General features: G+C 49.5%; 6 protein-coding genes across 6 annotated transcripts in view; 1 reads left to right on the top strand and 5 right to left on the bottom strand.

Moving 5' to 3' along the window:
* EURHEDRAFT_26813 (SUR7/PalI family protein) overlaps positions 1-1,258 on the bottom strand; it is a 1,503-nt gene extending 245 nt beyond the window's left edge. Inside the window, exons 1-3 of the mRNA XM_040778152.1 lie at positions 1,203-1,258; positions 1,074-1,147; positions 46-1,023 (exon numbers count right to left, since the gene is read on the bottom strand). Coding sequence (XP_040643384.1) covers positions 169-1,023; positions 1,074-1,136 — 918 coding nt within the window. The 5' untranslated portion in view covers positions 1,137-1,147; positions 1,203-1,258 and the 3' untranslated portion in view covers positions 46-168. The remainder of the gene's footprint in view (positions 1-45; positions 1,024-1,073; positions 1,148-1,202) is intronic.
* A 3,826-nt stretch (positions 1,259-5,084) lies between these two features.
* Positions 5,085-7,260, bottom strand: EURHEDRAFT_407689 (NAD-dependent succinate-semialdehyde dehydrogenase). The gene is made up of 4 exons (XM_040780630.1): positions 6,846-7,260; positions 6,696-6,783; positions 5,352-6,621; positions 5,085-5,296 (listed from the first exon to the last, which is right to left on the bottom strand). The coding sequence occupies exons 1-4, from the start codon at positions 6,966-6,968 to the stop codon at positions 5,179-5,181; spliced, it is 1,599 nt and encodes a 532-aa protein (XP_040643385.1). The 5' UTR covers positions 6,969-7,260; the 3' UTR covers positions 5,085-5,178.
* Positions 7,261-7,620: 360 nt separating this feature from the next.
* On the bottom strand, positions 7,621-9,639 carry EURHEDRAFT_407690 (uncharacterized protein). Its single transcript, XM_040780631.1, has one exon. It carries the CDS (start codon positions 9,486-9,488, stop codon positions 7,725-7,727), a length of 1,764 nt encoding a protein of 587 aa, XP_040643386.1. The 5' UTR covers positions 9,489-9,639; the 3' UTR covers positions 7,621-7,724.
* A 127-nt stretch (positions 9,640-9,766) lies between these two features.
* nop7 (mRNA-binding ribosome synthesis protein NOP7) lies at positions 9,767-12,182 on the bottom strand. Its single transcript, XM_040779549.1, has 3 exons — positions 12,113-12,182; positions 11,954-12,052; positions 9,767-11,891 (listed from the first exon to the last, which is right to left on the bottom strand). Exons 1-3 carry the CDS (start codon positions 12,132-12,134, stop codon positions 9,940-9,942), a joined length of 2,073 nt encoding a protein of 690 aa, XP_040643387.1. The 5' UTR covers positions 12,135-12,182; the 3' UTR covers positions 9,767-9,939.
* A 152-nt stretch (positions 12,183-12,334) lies between these two features.
* Positions 12,335-14,322, top strand: EURHEDRAFT_407692 (GPI-anchor transamidase subunit GAB1). The gene is made up of 5 exons (XM_040780632.1): positions 12,335-12,535; positions 12,597-12,661; positions 12,733-12,935; positions 12,988-13,610; positions 13,661-14,322. The coding sequence occupies exons 1-5, from the start codon at positions 12,394-12,396 to the stop codon at positions 13,897-13,899; spliced, it is 1,272 nt and encodes a 423-aa protein (XP_040643388.1). The 5' UTR covers positions 12,335-12,393; the 3' UTR covers positions 13,900-14,322.
* On the bottom strand, positions 13,933-14,838 carry EURHEDRAFT_511888 (N-terminal L-serine N(alpha)-acetyltransferase NAT4; the record flags this gene model as incomplete). Its single annotated transcript, XM_040786010.1, has 2 exons — positions 13,933-14,654; positions 14,730-14,838. The coding sequence occupies 2 exons, from the start codon at positions 14,836-14,838 to the stop codon at positions 13,933-13,935; spliced, it is 831 nt and encodes a 276-aa protein (XP_040643389.1).
* Positions 14,839-15,140: the final 302 nt, after the last annotated feature.

Below are 15,140 nucleotides of genomic sequence, written 5' to 3' on the forward strand. Positions count from 1 at the left end.
AAAAAAAAAAAAAAAAAAAAAAAAAAAAAAAAAAAAAAAAAAAAAGAAGAAAAAAATCAATAAGTATACAATAAATGCCGACCAATTCGTCCACTCGTTAATGCAGGTCTGTTATTAAGCGAAAGACCTCAGCGCTGGAATATAAGCGGAAAAAGGAAAATGTCATGTTTAAGCATGGCGGAAAGGCTCGTAAGCGTTCGCGTTTCCGTGGGTGGGAGGAGGCGGGGGGTACGAGGTGTCGTGAGAGTAAGGACCGTACGGGGATGTGGAACGACCCTGGGGACCAAGAGGCTCGTAGGTGTAGGGAGCCTTTTCGGCCGTGATACCACCGGAGGTGTCCTTCTTGTGGTTGTAAGGCGAGCGGCCGGAGCAGCAGCACGAGCTGATGACCCAGAACAGACTGGCGCCGAGAGAGAAGGCGACGGCCAACCAGGTGGTTGCAAGCATGTTCTTTCCCATGGAGCCCTTGATACCGTAGGAGCCGAGTTCCTCGTTGAACATGGGGGTCAGGACGGCGAAGAGTGCCGTGGAGGTGGCCGAAGCGGCTGCGATGAAGAAGAACGCCACGCCGGCAATCAGACTGGTGATGCAGCTACCCCAGCGACTGCAGATGGCGAAGAGACCGACGACCAGCTCGACAATAGTGGCGATAAAGGCGATGATATAGGCGATGAACATCCACTTGGAAACACTCTTGTATGTGGACAAGGCCTTGTCAATGCCGTCGGGAAGCTGGCTCTCGACGCCGGTGCTCTGCAGACCCCAGACTTCGAAGGGGTTGAAGTAGAAAGCGGCCTTGGGCTTGGAGCACGAAGAGGTGTCGTATTTGTTGCTCGAGGTGACATTTCCGTCGCAGTAGCCCCAGAGGCCAACGGTGTAGAAATCAGCGAGGTTCAGCTGGTCGGAAGCCTTGTCCATGATGGAGGACAGGTTGGAGTTGGAAACATCGACACCGGCATCGCTGAGAAGCGAGGATACTTTTGATTCTGTTTCCGATGAGGTGGTAAAGTTTTGCAGGTCGGCCTGGGCATTATTAGTGACTGTCGTTCTCAGACGGAGATGGTAGAACATACCCTAAAGAAGTAGAGGTCGTTGAGAGTGGAAGAACCAGAGTTGGTACAGCCCAGGCCCACCATAATAATGCATACTAACGATGCGATGGTGAGCACGTAGGGAGTGAAGATGCAGAAAGCACGGCCTACTTTGCCCATGATTGCGGTTGTATAGGATTAGACGACTAGACAAGAATGACTCTGAATAGAGAGAGAGATGGATGAGAGAGAAACAACAGCAGCGAGGATGAGTTTTAACTGTTGCCAGCCCGATTGATCGGCATAAGCCCCACATCCCTTCCTTTGCGGAGGCGCAGGCCATATCAACCAATGACAAGGAGCGCCAGGTGCTACGCCACGCGTGCTTCTATTTTGGGTGGCTGGCAGGGCTGTGCTTCCCGTGATTGGGTCGATTCAAGAATCTTGACGGCTGGTCCGCTTACTAATTATTTATTTTTTCTTGCTTTTTTCACCTTACTTTTCCCTTGGAACAATAGACTAAGAGAGGGTGTACAGAGCAGGTGGACTGAGGGAGGGATATGCAGGTGTCAGTAGTGTAATTGCGTGGCATGCTGACCGCCAACCTTGGCAATCAAACAGTTGTTCGTGCTTGGGCTGCTACCAATAATAAAGATCGCCGGCATACGTAGTGGTATACAGCTGCCTTGAGGCTCTGTCGAAAACTCTGCTAGCGGGGCTGGCACGGAGCCGTTCATAGGGCTTTTTTACTTGGTTTAAAATGCTTACGTATCCCCAGCCCCATTGCGTTAATCAAGGAAATACTCCAAACACCATCTGGGGCCATTTTAAATGTTATGCCTAATCAAGTGGTACTGTGTTGGTTGCCCGAATTGGCATAGTTTACCCGTTTGGGAATCTGCCTTGTCACGTCGACTCTATCACACAAAGGACGAAGATCTCAATTCCACCTTCGCTTAGAGTGCTCTCTACCGCATGTTTCAGTAGAATATTGCTTAGGCTTCCCTTGTCCGCTATGACACTAAGCAATGATCCCTCGAGGGGCCAAAATGTCAGTCGATCCTCTCCGGAGATGCACCCTCCAACAGGATAACTCAAGGATAACTCAAGGATAACTCAAGGATAACTGGAAAGGATCATGATCTAAGAATATGAGCTTCTATTCTATTTTATCTAATCCGTCTGGAATATCCGTGCACAAATCGCGCAACCTATGATACATATCCGAGCAATGTGGTTGATACAGAAGTACTACCAAGATGACCTGTTTAGGACATTGCAAAAGCCAGTGGGGTCGAAATTTGCATTTTCCCTAGGTTCCCTGGGGCGGAGCCAAACTGGAGTAGAGCCAACGATGAAAGATCAATTCATCGTCTGACATCACAGCTGCACCAGATTCACTGCGCTACATTCCAAGTATACCACCAGGTAAGACATGACGTTTTGTACATTCCTCACTAAGCATGACTGTCGCATGTCCCATGCTGCATGGATTCAGAAACACTTGCGTTTGCTCTCCAGGTTCACGTTCGAGCCCGAAACCCGTCTCGTATTGATTCAGCCCTACAGAAAAGGTGACGGGGTGCGAGAGTCATGCTGTCCAGATATACCGAACTAGTCTATTATAACCCGCACCATCCCCACGCAGAAAACGTGAGTGCAAACGATAGCTCCTGGGCTTCAAAAAAGCCTGGCATGGCTGCAGCTGAATAACTGGACACCTAGAAGCAGGATGGTTGATTGCTAGGCCTGAGCGAGCCACGAGGTTAATCTGCGGAAACTAGCACCAACCCTGCCAGCTGCCTCTGCGCTGGCGCTTTGTCAACTGCGAGGCTATCTCGGCTGTCTTTCAAATGCCTCCTGCTGCATAAAAACAACCGTGACAGTCCACCGTCCTAAGCTCCGCTTAGTTCGAATTAGTTCAGTCAAGTCTGAGGGAAGGTTACTCACCTCCCCGTCAGTGGTCAACCGTTGGTTTATTTGAGCTCTAAGGAGTATAGAAGGTATTTACTGGTTGCATGGGAAGACTTGAATTTCAGAAAAGAGCTCTCCCAGTTTAATAATACCCCAGATCGTGCACGTTCGCCACAAGGAATGGCTACACAAGCAGAAGCCCGGTGGATCATTCTGTCGATGTGTGATTAAACAAGTGTTCAGATACCTCTATACGTAGACAGCTAGTCTGATATCAGTGGAAACGACCGCATCATACGAATTTGCGAGAGTGTGTAATTTTTCCTGTGACAAGCAAGTCCATTTGAACAGTCTCCGTCGTGCGAACTGCTGTGTGCACGGTAATAAAACGAGACCAAAGGTTAAAACAGCTTGTTTTCATGTACAGTTCGTGACCAGTGGACCCCGAGGGACAAATGTCACTAGAGCATTTTTCCTACAAACGGCTTCCACACCATACGGTCAATGGTCCTTGGTCCTCCGTGCCTTAATTTTCAAAAACGAAAGATAAAACCACGCGATTTATCTGGCAAAGAGCATGCACATGGGTTTCTAAAATGACGATACTCAACAGATGTTGAATAACATGACTCTATGCCCTGCAAAGGGACAGATTATGGCGAGTTTAGGTTAAAATTCACCGCAATAAATGGTTTTTTCGGAAAGCAGGATGAGATTGGATCGCGCAGAAGCAATCTGACTTCTGAGTTACATGAACGCAAGCTTGGGGATTATCCGTGATGTCTTTATATATACTGCAACCAGGGAAGACCGAGCATAAATCTTTTCAGCCATATACCAATCCCTAACGAGATAGAGAGAAATTTGCACTGCTTTACTACGTATTACGAAGTATCAGCCCAAAATATCCCATTCGTAGTGTGATACCAAAAAAGTCAACTATGCAGCCCGTCACCGATCGACATGATAGTCCGCGTCAACATCAGTGGGTCTCTATATAAAGATCAACCACAGCCTTGTGGACTAGTCATGACGGCGTAGCAGCACGGACATTACGGACGAACTGCTACAGCTGGAATAGCCTGGAGTAATTATAGTACGGCGGACTACGCGTTTCTTTTTGGGAATGGAATGTTTCAAGTTTTCAATAATAGCAGGTGTGACTAACCTATTACGGAGTAGTATAATATATTGTTGTGTAGCTAGCCTTACTATCAGATATCGCAACCTTGCCATGAAAGAACTCATACACGCGGCTTAGCAAGCTTAACAAATACCCCAGTCATCAGTACACTCAAAGTAATCCATACCCCGGCTGAGTAGGAGCAGTAGTAACCGAATACCCATGCACATTCGCGCCCACCTCCATAGAAATAAACAGCAGCGGCTCACCCGTCTGCTCCCACGAAAATCCATGCTCCCGTGGATCCAAATACCACAACGGCGCAAAAGGCTTCTACCAGTTACCACGCGCCCTAGGTGATAGATAAGGGCATTCAGCCGTACCGTGTCCTGGATCGTCACAGCAGAGACAGTTGCCGTTGGGGGTTGTCTGGGTTGGTAGTTGGCGTCAGGTGGCGGCGTATTCTCGGGCTCGATGTTGTTTGGGGGCTGGATTCGGGGGGTCAATATTTCGGGTTGTGGTTGTGTTTGTCCGTGCTTGTGTCTGTATGCACAATGGTCCTATCACCAACTCAGACACAGGAGCAGGAGCTGCGCTCCGATGCAGCCGGCGTACTCCCCCTCGAACCAGAACCCTCAACAAGCGCCTCAACAGCCCAGTTCACATCATCCGCATGCACGACGTCGGCTGGCAACTTATCAAGGATCTTATATTCGATATATCTTTTCAGCCACAGTGCAGCTTTGATCGATAGCACGGTCCATCGGTGGAATTTGGGGCTAGCGGGGTCAGGTCTGGGAACGTCGGTTTCGATGAGGCCTAGAGGTCGTTCATTGCCGGTTCCTCCTCTATACAGTCGATCCAGTCTTACAGGTTTTTGACCTCGGAGGGAAAAATGGGAATCTCATGTAGCCCATCTGCGTCGATGACTGAAGGGAGGCTGAAGGCTTGGGTTGTCACGGTGGAGTTTTGCTACTGTAGCATGTAAGAAAGCCATAGAAGCAGAGAAAAGCTTAAAAGTGTTCAAATATTACAGGAATGAATTTTTTTTTTAGATCACATGATATTATTGTATATACTGGTCATCATAGAATAAACTGAGTCATGCCTTTACGCTTGTAAAGGCTCGTTCATACCACCAAAGGTAACGCTCTTGACCACCATAAACTCATCAATGCCGTACTTGCTGCCTTCACGGCCAAATCCACTTTGCTTGACACCACCAAACCTGTAACGGTTAGTATCAAAATTGAATATATAAAAAGAATCGAGAAATAACTTACGGAGAAGCAGCATCACTGATAAGACCAGTGTTGACACCGACCATACCAACCTCCAATGCTTCAGCCACACGGAAGATCCGCTTGAGGTCGCTGCTGAAGAAGTAACCCGCAAGACCAACCTCAGCGCTGTTCGCCAGGTCGACGACTTCCTTCTCTGATTCAAACGGGAACAATCCAGCGACAGGGCCAAACGTTTCCTCAGAGGCAAGCAGCATGTCCTTGGTCATGCCGGTCAGGACAGTCAAGTCGTAGAAGTTAGGGCCCAGTTGGGAAAGCTGCTGGCCACCATGGGCCACATGAGCACCCTTCGATGCGGCATCTTGAACGTGCTGGCCAACCTTGGCGACAGCGCGGCCGTGGATGACGGGGCCATGGGTAATCCCGTCTTCGAATCCACCGCCTATCTTGAATCCCTTGACCTTCTCGACGAAACGCTTGGAGAATTCCTCGTACACACCCTTCTGCACGTAGATCCGGTTGGCGCAAACGCAGGTTTGGCCTGAGCTGCGGAACTTGGAAGCGATAGCACCAGCAACGGCAGCGTCGAGGTCCTTGACATCATCGAACACAATAAATGGAGCGTTGCCGCCAAGCTCCCAAGAGACCTTCTTGATAGTAGAGGCAGCCTGCTTCATAAGCAGCTTACCGACGTTTGTCGATCCGGTGAAGGACACCTTGCGGACCTCGGGGTGGGTTGTTATAGACTCACCAACCTCAGGTGTGTTGGCCGAGGCAGTGACAATGTTAACGACCCCCTTAGGAATGCCTGCCCGCTGGGCAAGCTCTGCCAGAGCGTTTGCTGTGAACGGTGTCTCACCAGGAGTCTTCACCACAACTGTGCAGCCTGCCGCCAAAGCAGGTCCGATCTTTCTTGTGATCATAGCTGCTGGAAAGTTCCACGGCGTAATGAGACCACAAACACCCACAGGCTGCTTAAGAGTCATGATTCGGTTGCCCGGCACCGAGGCAGGAATAGTATCACCGTAGGTGCGGGGAGCTTCTTCGCTGAACCATTCAAAGAAGCTGGCCGCATAGTTGACCTCACCCTTGGCATCGGCCAATGGCTTTCCATTCTCCCATGTAATGAGCGTTGCAAGATCCTCCGCATTGTCAATCATCAATTGGTACCACCGACGCAGCATTCGGGAACGTTCACGACCTAATGTTGTACGGAATGTAGAGAACGCTTCGGACGCGGCCTGGATGGCCTTTTGGGTATCGGAGGTGTCGAATTCAGGGCATGTTCCAATGAGTTTACCGGATGCAGGGTCTGAAATAAATTTTTTTTTTTTTTTTTTTTTTTTTTTTCTCTGGGGGCTCAGGAATTAAGGGCATGCTGCTTACCGTGGACTTCGAATGTCTTCCCAGACTGAGCTTCCACCCACTCTCCATTAACATACGCTTTCTGAATGAAAAGCGATTGGTCTTTCAACTATAACCACAGGCATATCGTTAGCATATCTAGTAACTACCATCAAGCACTTAATCACCTACCGGAGGCACAGTATGACCCATCGTGTAAAGCCGCTTTGCATAGACCGGTGGCGGAACAGCAAAAGGATACCGAGGTCGAGGACGCAGCAATTGCCGTGCAACGGGACGAATAAGTCTTTCCATGCTGTCAGAATCAAACTCCTGACACTCCACGTTTCTCCCAACAACCAATAAAGGACTGAGAGTGCAGTGCTGATAAACAGATGGTGATTGTTCGCCGTGCGGGGGAGCTTCCAAAGTCCCTCGGATGTAGGTTACACAGCAACAATGAGAGAGGAAATGTGATTTTGTGACTGACCAGCAGGATCGGGAGGGTATTTATAGTAAGGACGATGGACCCAGAGGAATTTCGGCGGTTGAAGAAACGATGAGCGTTCAATCGCGATACTCCAAGCGGGGAGCTGGCGGTCACGTGGGGCGACGTCATGATAGTGAGCTTATCGCGTCAATTTTGGGTCATGCAGCAGCTACACATTCACAATGCTACTATCGTATCAAGATAGATGAATCGTTGAGTACTCCGTCTCTCATGTCATTTAAAAAGAGCAATTCTCCTGCTGTTTTGTTGTATGTCCATGTTGCATCGAATGTTACAATATGGTATTACTAATACACATCGGGTACGGCAATTTAATTTTCGGCATTATTGGCCATTTAGAAGCTTTATTACAGCAGTTGCGGCAAAATAAGCCAATAAGTTTACTTTAATACCTGTGGTCTCCGACAATTAATACGCGCCAATACGCGACATCGTATTTCTGTAGTATACAAGTAGCTCATTATATAGCTCGTCTATCAACAGTCTAAGGAATATATGTACATAGCTAAAAAGTGAGGCTTGTGCGGCCCATCTGAACTTCATGTCCCAGTAGCTGCCGGTCACTGCTCGTCATTACCAGCATCAATGTTAATAGACACAGGTTTCTTCGGACGGTAACCCGGGTGTACGCGCTTCATATGGAGATTCAGGTTCCACGTCCGTGAAAAACCATCCACATGCCGGGGGCAAGATTTGAATGGACATACCAAGTCCTGCTTGCGATGCTGCCCTTTACCCTTGCGCGCTGCGTTGTCAGCAGCCACAGGACTAGCAGGCCTGGAAGTAGATTCGTGTCTGATAGAGGAAGCCCTGGACCGTGGATTTTTGGATGACTGTCGAGATATAGGCGGGGATCTAGGGGATTGGGGCTCGGGTTCAGGTTCATGCTCAGATTCAGACTCGCTTTCCATATACTGTACATTTTCCGGGTTATCTTCTTCAACGGGTTTCACTGCTCCCTCGTTGAATTTCTGGAATGCCATGTCTTCTCCGAATAGCGCGGAGCACCGTTTTGCTGCACGCATTACTACTGCAGATGACCAGCCTGTCATGGCTGCAACACCCAAGACCTCACTCCAATCGCGGAGACCGCGTCCGCCTCGAAGGCGACTTGTAGATCGTCCGTATCCTCGGCCAAGTGATCTTCCGCGCGATTGTGATGTATGTAGCATTTTAGAGCGAGAGCGAGGCTTTTCATGCTGGGAAGATCGGCGAGACGTTTTCCGACCTCGTGTTTGACTTCCCTCCGTCTCTTCACGATTTATTTTTCTGGGTGATGGTCTGCTTGAAGTCAAACTCTCTGTATCCGATTGCATTTCACTTGCTGAGCTGTCACCTCCCCGAGCACCCCCTGTCTGCGCATGGTGCAGACCCATCAGAAGTTGGTCGAACTGCGTGAGAACGTTTCGAGAAAGGGGCCGTAGCTGCTGCCTGGATTTATCGTCATCCGCCTGAACTACGGGACGAAGTTCTTCATCATCCACGTACCCCCCGTCACTTCCCTCATAAGCCGTACTTTCATCGTTGGTGTCAACTCGAAATGTAGTGGATGTTCTTGGTTGATATACCGTGCGCTTACGGTCCCATTCTCTGGATCCGAACCTCTCCTTGGCAGTTTTGAGCATCATAGCTATAATAGATTCTTCCAAATCAGCACTAGGCCGTGGATCAGATGGGATCCTTAATGTCCATGCGGCGTCCTCCACTCTTTTGAAACGCTCATCCGCTCGAGGCACCTTATCAGCAGACATGGGCCACGCCGCCCATCCCTTAGGTGGAGCAAACGCTTCCGTCACATCCACTCGCTTATCCTCCTTCCCAGCCATCCGTCCTCTTTCACGGGCCCGTACGCGGAGCGCATAAGAATTGTAAAGATGAGCACCAAGATCCCTAGCACGAATCGTCTCCAGAGCCTGCGCGTTCTGTCTCTCCTCCGCCGTTAACCTCCTCCATGTAGATTCAGGACCACGGAACCTATTAGGTCGCTCTTCAGGAGACGACGGCGGACTGATCGACCTAGCCACAACAAGCGGTCTCTTGCGTTTCTTCGGCGGCGCATTGGCCTCGTTCCTTGGATCTGAGTCATCTTCATCACTGGCATGGTATGTTGCATCAGACTGGTTATCATCCATCGTGGGTATATCGCCCATGACAACGTCGAGATCATCTTGGTCTTCTTGGGTGCCAGCACCGTGGTCACTCTCTGGGTACGGTTCCAGATCCACATCTTGACTGGCAGGACCTCCGAATAATGACTGAAATGGTTGCGCAGATTGAGGGGGGTTAAGGGGATCCGAGAATTGATCATCTGCGATTGAAGACATTCCTCGTATGCTGAAACGGGTCGGTTTCTCGTTTAGCGCTGTCTGAAGGTAGAATTTTCCGGATTTCGCATAGATGCCTTCATCTGATAAATGATGAACTCAGGAGAACCTAATTCGTTGTTCCCACATCCCGGCTTTCTGAACTTTTTTGGTCATCAAAAACTGAAGTATATGCATAGAAGCTGGAGCAGCCAAAAATCAGCGAAAAGGCACGTGAGTCTTATCGATAAGGTACACGTGACTTTGACATCCGATAAGACACTAGACGAATTCGGGTTGGAGATACAATGAGATCGCATTCTTTAGAACAAGAAAGCTATTCTGTTCGGTTGGTTATTTAAATAGTTGTGCATTGTCTAGGATAAAAACAACAATCAGACGCCAGAATGCTTCCAAATCCCATAAGGTCACATATTATAAAACGAACAATCTAACTTTTCTTTCCTCTCATCTATTTCTCGCCCTTCTCTCCCTTCTCTCCCTTCTCAAGCTTTCTTCTCTTCGACCGCAATTTCGCCGCCTCATCAGACTGCTTCTTGTTCGAGTACATCATCTTCTCCAACAGCTTCCGCTTCTTGCGACTCATCATCATCTTCTGTCTCTCAAGCTCTTCCTCCTCCTTGCGCTTCTTAGCGGCAATCTTCTTCGCCTGCGAGGACTTCTTCTTGGCCTTCTCATCCGCGCCACCATTGATGGACGAGAAAGGAAGACCAGCAGCTTCAGCCTCGAGTTCCTTTTGGTGGCGGCTGCGAGCGGCCTCCTCATCATCTTCGGACTCGGAAGCAGCATCGTCTTCGAAACCACCGAAGTCCTCATCTGCGGACTCGCTGTCATCCTCTTCTTCATCCTCGTCGGAGTTGGCAAGGTCAACGTCCATACCGCCGTCTTCCTCTTCGGAGTCATCATCGTCGGATGCCTCAGCGGCCTTGGCATCTCCGTTCTTCTTCTCATCAACCTTGTCGTCCTTGTCGTCCTTCTCGTCCTCCATCTCTTCGTCGCTACCACTATCTTCCTCTGCGAGCTCAGCCTCGCCCTCTTCTTCCTGCGCGGCCAGACTGGCCTTAGGATCATAACCGACCCTAGAAGGCTTAACCCATGGGCTTAAGTGAGGTGGCAGCGTGGTACCCGGTGCGTAGAGGTCGGGACGGAGAAGTCTGCCTTCGTTGATGCTGTCCCAGACCCACTGGGGCTGGACGTAGGTACGGCCGGGAACCCGGGTACCGGGCTTGACTTGTGGCACGTCACCATCCTTGGCAGCAGGAGCAGCCGGGAGAGCGCCCTCGGGGAGCGGAGGACGGTCTACAATCTGATGAGTAATACGGGTATCCGTCTCATCGTGCGTGAAAGCACCGTCACCAGACACAGCGTCCCAGCCAACCCGGGTACAGCCGAAAGCACGGAGGATGAATTCCAAGGGGGCCTTCGGGGCTTCTCTCGAAATGTAGACTGTGAAGGGGGCAAAGAGAGAGCCAGAGTCGGCTGCGCTCAGGTCAGGTTGGTCGAGCGTATCGGCTTCCGGCGCAGCAGGCTCGAACTTGTCGATCGCATCATTTGATTCTTCGGTGGTCTCGACGGTCTTCTCATCCTTTGTCTGATCCAGGCCGGCATCCTGGATGACCTTGTCCACCTTGCTCTGGACCTCACTCGAAACCTGGTTCGACAGGGCATTTGACTTTGTGTTGTTCCCTTCGATAGCCTTGGGGACATTGCCAACGGACCGGCCCTCCAGAGTGAAAGCAGCCAATTCAGCACCGTTTTCATCACTTCGGGTATCGAACTTGGGTGGGTATCTCAGGCCAAGCGACGAGTAGAGGCGGTAGTTAACGAAACCCAGGAGGGTAGTGTAAAACTCGACAAAAGTGGCCATAATCCGATAGTCGACATCACCGTTCACCCGCTGGACGAATCGGTAAGGAACCAGCCACATGATGTCCTGTCCTTGGATAGTTGCCTGGTAGTAGATACCCTTAATCGAGAGGAAAGACTTGCGCAGGGAGTTGGTGGCGATCAGATAGTGCTGGAATTCATGGGTCACCCGCTGGCAAAGCGCAATGGTCTTGGGAGGCACGTGGGAGCTCGACGGGAGGTTTGCAAAGAGGAACAGCAGCGAAAGCGCATCGTCCAAATCTCTGAGAGCGTCAATGAAGGTGGGATAACGCTCCTTGATGACATGGTCCAGGGTGAGTTTCGGAGCATGGTTCTTCTCCAAGCGCGAAGCATCGCTAACTTCTCCACGTCCTAAAGAGCGCGCAATCTTCTTCGCAAGAGATTTCTGGTCGCGGAATTTGGCCAAAAGGGGCTCATGGAGGAGGTATTGGATATCCTTGGTATAGTAGAAGGTGGTGTTGGGGGTCGAAGTTTTCGAAGCCTTCTTCTTGTTCCGGGGCTCACGAGGATAAATACCTGTTCATCGTCTCAACATCAGTGTTCCAAGCTAAGTGCATATACTAGACAGTATCACATACCCTTGAAGATACATAGTCGACGGAAGTCAGGCAGAGTAATCTGCAGTTTGCGGACTGCCTGCGTTCTGGTAATGTAGTTTTTGGCTTGGCCAGAGTTCCCTGGACGCAATTAGATTAGCATTGTGAAATTTTTTGCAATTCGAATGAAGTCACCCATACCCTTCTTCTTAATCTTTCCCATTTTGACAAATAGTGGTGATAACTGGTGTTGACAGGAAGAAAAAAATAAGAATCGGCGATAACCAAAATTTCTCGATAACTTTTTTTTTCTCTTCGGGGAGCTGGATACTGGTCCGTGCACGTGCTATCTATCTTGGCGCCAAGACTAGACATGTGATCATGAAGACCAGTTTCGGGGATGGCTTCAACTCTTCCACGTTGGTCGATTACGGCAATAGGAATATACGATGCGGTAGTATACCTGGTCTTATTTACTCGCCATGCTGGTTGATCGCAGAAAGGCGGCCATATTTGGCGCTGCCTTGGTCTTGCGACTGCTGCTTTGGATTCTGTTCCCCTCGCTGCCAGACTTGTTGACGGGACGAGTAGAGGTGTCTACGCCGGTCAACAGCTTCAAGCGATGTGAGTGCTGACCCAATGGAGCTATTGTTAGTGGATGTGCAATGCTAATCGTGTGCGATAGTGCAGGAAGGCCTCTTCATGTACACCCGCAATGTTTCCCCTTACGACGGCGGCGTGTTCCACCAGGTAGGTCCAGCAATTGGTTGCTTCCTCCAGTGCAGTCATATTCTAACAAAATCCCTTGAATACCTATATAGGCACCGCTATTACTTCCCATCTTCTCCTTATTGCCGAATGCCAGAGAATACCCTTTACCGACAGCCATCTTCTACTCGCTGGTCGATCTCGCAAACGCGAACGCATTGGTCACAATATCCGACTCAGGACAGGCTCTTTCGGGAAGATTGCATTCATCGTTGAGAAAGCATGTCCGGTATGACGGGGCTGCAGTTGCGGCATGGTATGGAGACTATACATCTCATGAGAAGAAGGAAGCGTCCTAACGGTCTCAGGTTTCTTTTTAATCCGTTCACGATTGCAACCTGTTTGAGCAGGTCGACCAATGTTTTCACCACTTCCGGTATCCTCTACGCCATATCCAATGCTGCCAGCGGAAATAGCGTCAATGCGATGCTGGCCTTGGGGTTCGCATCCTACCTCTCGATATACCCGGCGCTTTTGTTTATCCCGGTTGTCCTTCTGTGCTATGATCAACGGGTGCAGAAAAAGAAGGTTTCCACCAATGCAGCAGTTTTTGCTGTGCAGCACTTTGGCATTCTTTTAGGAAGCGTCGCGGGACTCCTTGGGATCTCCTGTCTTGTTGTCGGGGACTTCTGGCAGTTTGTCTCGGCGACATACGGCTTCCAGCTACTCGTTCCAGATTTGACTCCCAACGTCGGTCTCTGGTGGTATTTCTTTATCGAGATGTTTGACTCGTTCCGAGAATTCTTCCTCGGTGTCTTCTGGCTCCATCTCGCGTGCTATGTCGGAGGCTTGACCATACGGTTACGGCGCCAGCCTTTGTTCGTCCTTACTGCGCTCCTGGGTATCTTTGCGATTTTCAAGCCTTATCCCAGCATATCGGACGCATCTCTATATTTCGCTTTCCTTCCACTTTACCGGCATCTCTTTTCTTGTAAGTTGAATCACGTTTCTGTCTGCGCGGATGTTGACTGACTATATCAGTGATGCGCTACACGTTCTTCGCAGTCTCCGCGCTGTTGTACGCGACCCTTTTGGGCCCTGCTTTTTATCACTTGTGGATCTACGCCGGTTCCGGGAACGCCAACTTTTTCTACGCCATCACACTAGTCTGGAGTTTGGGGCTTTCGATCTTGTTAGCAGACACCGTCTTTGCTGCGCTCCGAGAGGAATGGGAACAAGATAACCCGGAACTCCGAGGAAAGGACGTTAGACAGGTCTAACCAATACATATATCTAAGACCTAAATATATATATCAATCAGTCTCCCACGGATCATCATTGTCCAACATCTTGGATAAGATCAAATAATCCGGTTCCTTCACCGTACCATTCCGCAGCCTTCGCGGCTGTGGGGAGTATTCATCGATTTCAAACCCACAACGTTCGTAAAAGCGCACTGCCTTCGTGTTCGACTTGAAGACAGTCAACATGGTCTTCTCGAGACCCACGTGCCGTCCGACATTCTCGCATGTCAGCATCAACTGTCTCCCTAGCCCCATGCCCCGTGCTTCTGGTGACAGGTGAATCTCATAGCAATAGATGACCTCCTTCCCATCTTCATATGTAACCATAAAAGAAAGGAATCCTAAAATCGCCCCCCCGGCAGGCTCAGATTCATCTTTCCCCTCGGATCTAGACCCCCGGCGCGCAATTAAATACTTCATATCAGGCAACTTCATCTCCTTCCGCTTCTTCGACGGAGACCATCCCACACTAGACCCATCGTAAGCATTTGAAGAAGTCAACTCGATGAGACCAAAGCAGGCCTCAAAGTCCGCGGAGGGGATGGTCTTTGCGGTGTAAAGATCTAGCATGTAGTCCAGTTCTTTGGTTTGGTCGGGAATAGAGCTATCCTCGGCTTCTTCTGTGGGGTTCTTTAATTTGAACGTTTCAGAGATCGTTGGCGCATAGGTTGATCTGAATTGCTCGATTGGGAGGGCATTGGTGCGCTCGATTAGGGGGAGAGGTTGGGTTTCTGGAATGTGTTAGACGGCATAATTTATTAAACGTTCAAATGTTGAATAAATTGGTGTGATTGGAGAAAGCATACTCTTTTGTTCTTTATTCTCCTGGTTAGATTGGCTCATCCGTCGCGCTGAGGACCGCCGCGATGACGATTTATGCTTGGTGACTCGGCCGTCTTGGACGGAAGAGGACATTTTATCTTTACCTCCGGCGTAAAATAAACGAGTATAGAAACCTATTCAAAGAGCCTCTAGCTGAAACTGTCAAGCTTGGGTGGTTGCTGGTTTCAATTGACGACGTTGATGTTTAAAAGGATGAGAATTTCTGTGCGGATTTGTATGAGGTTCCGTGCAAGATGCGATTCATACAATGTACATTCAGACCACGCAAACCTATTTAAATCTCTGTCTATGTAATGTGATGGGATTTATAGTTCCATGGAATCGGGGAATAAATTGTTCATGGAAACATTGCATGTATTTGACAACGATATATA

Source organism: Aspergillus ruber (assembly GCF_000600275.1).
Source record: "Aspergillus ruber CBS 135680 unplaced genomic scaffold scaffold00001, whole genome shotgun sequence".
Taxonomy (NCBI): domain Eukaryota; kingdom Fungi; phylum Ascomycota; class Eurotiomycetes; order Eurotiales; family Aspergillaceae; genus Aspergillus; species Aspergillus ruber.

Bases quoted from the DNA above. Each gene is read 5' to 3' on its own strand.
- EURHEDRAFT_407689 (XM_040780630.1), bottom strand. From the start codon at position 6,968: ATGGAAAGACTTATTCGTCCCGTTGCACGGCAATTGCTGCGTCCTCGA. The intron at 6,784-6,845 runs GTAGGTGATTAA...CTGTGGTTATAG, and splicing joins TGGGTCATACTGTGCCTCCG to TTGAAAGACCAATCGCTTTT. The intron at 6,622-6,695 runs GTAAGCAGCATG...AATTTATTTCAG, and splicing joins GAAGACATTCGAAGTCCACG to ACCCTGCATCCGGTAAACTC.
- EURHEDRAFT_407690 (XM_040780631.1), bottom strand. From the start codon at position 9,488: ATGTCTTCAATCGCAGATGATCAATTCTCGGATCCCCTTAACCCCCCT.
- nop7 (XM_040779549.1), bottom strand. From the start codon at position 12,134: ATGGGAAAGATTAAGAAGAAGG. The intron at 12,053-12,112 runs GTATGGGTGACT...AATTGCGTCCAG, and splicing joins GGGAAAGATTAAGAAGAAGG to GGAACTCTGGCCAAGCCAAA. The intron at 11,892-11,953 runs GTATGTGATACT...GACGATGAACAG, and splicing joins TCGACTATGTATCTTCAAGG to GTATTTATCCTCGTGAGCCC.
- EURHEDRAFT_407692 (XM_040780632.1), top strand. From the start codon at position 12,394: ATGCTGGTTGATCGCAGAAAGGCGGCCATATTTGGCGCTGCCTTGGTC. The intron at 12,536-12,596 runs GTGAGTGCTGAC...CGTGTGCGATAG, and splicing joins GGTCAACAGCTTCAAGCGAT to TGCAGGAAGGCCTCTTCATG. The intron at 12,662-12,732 runs GTAGGTCCAGCA...ATACCTATATAG, and splicing joins ACGGCGGCGTGTTCCACCAG to GCACCGCTATTACTTCCCAT.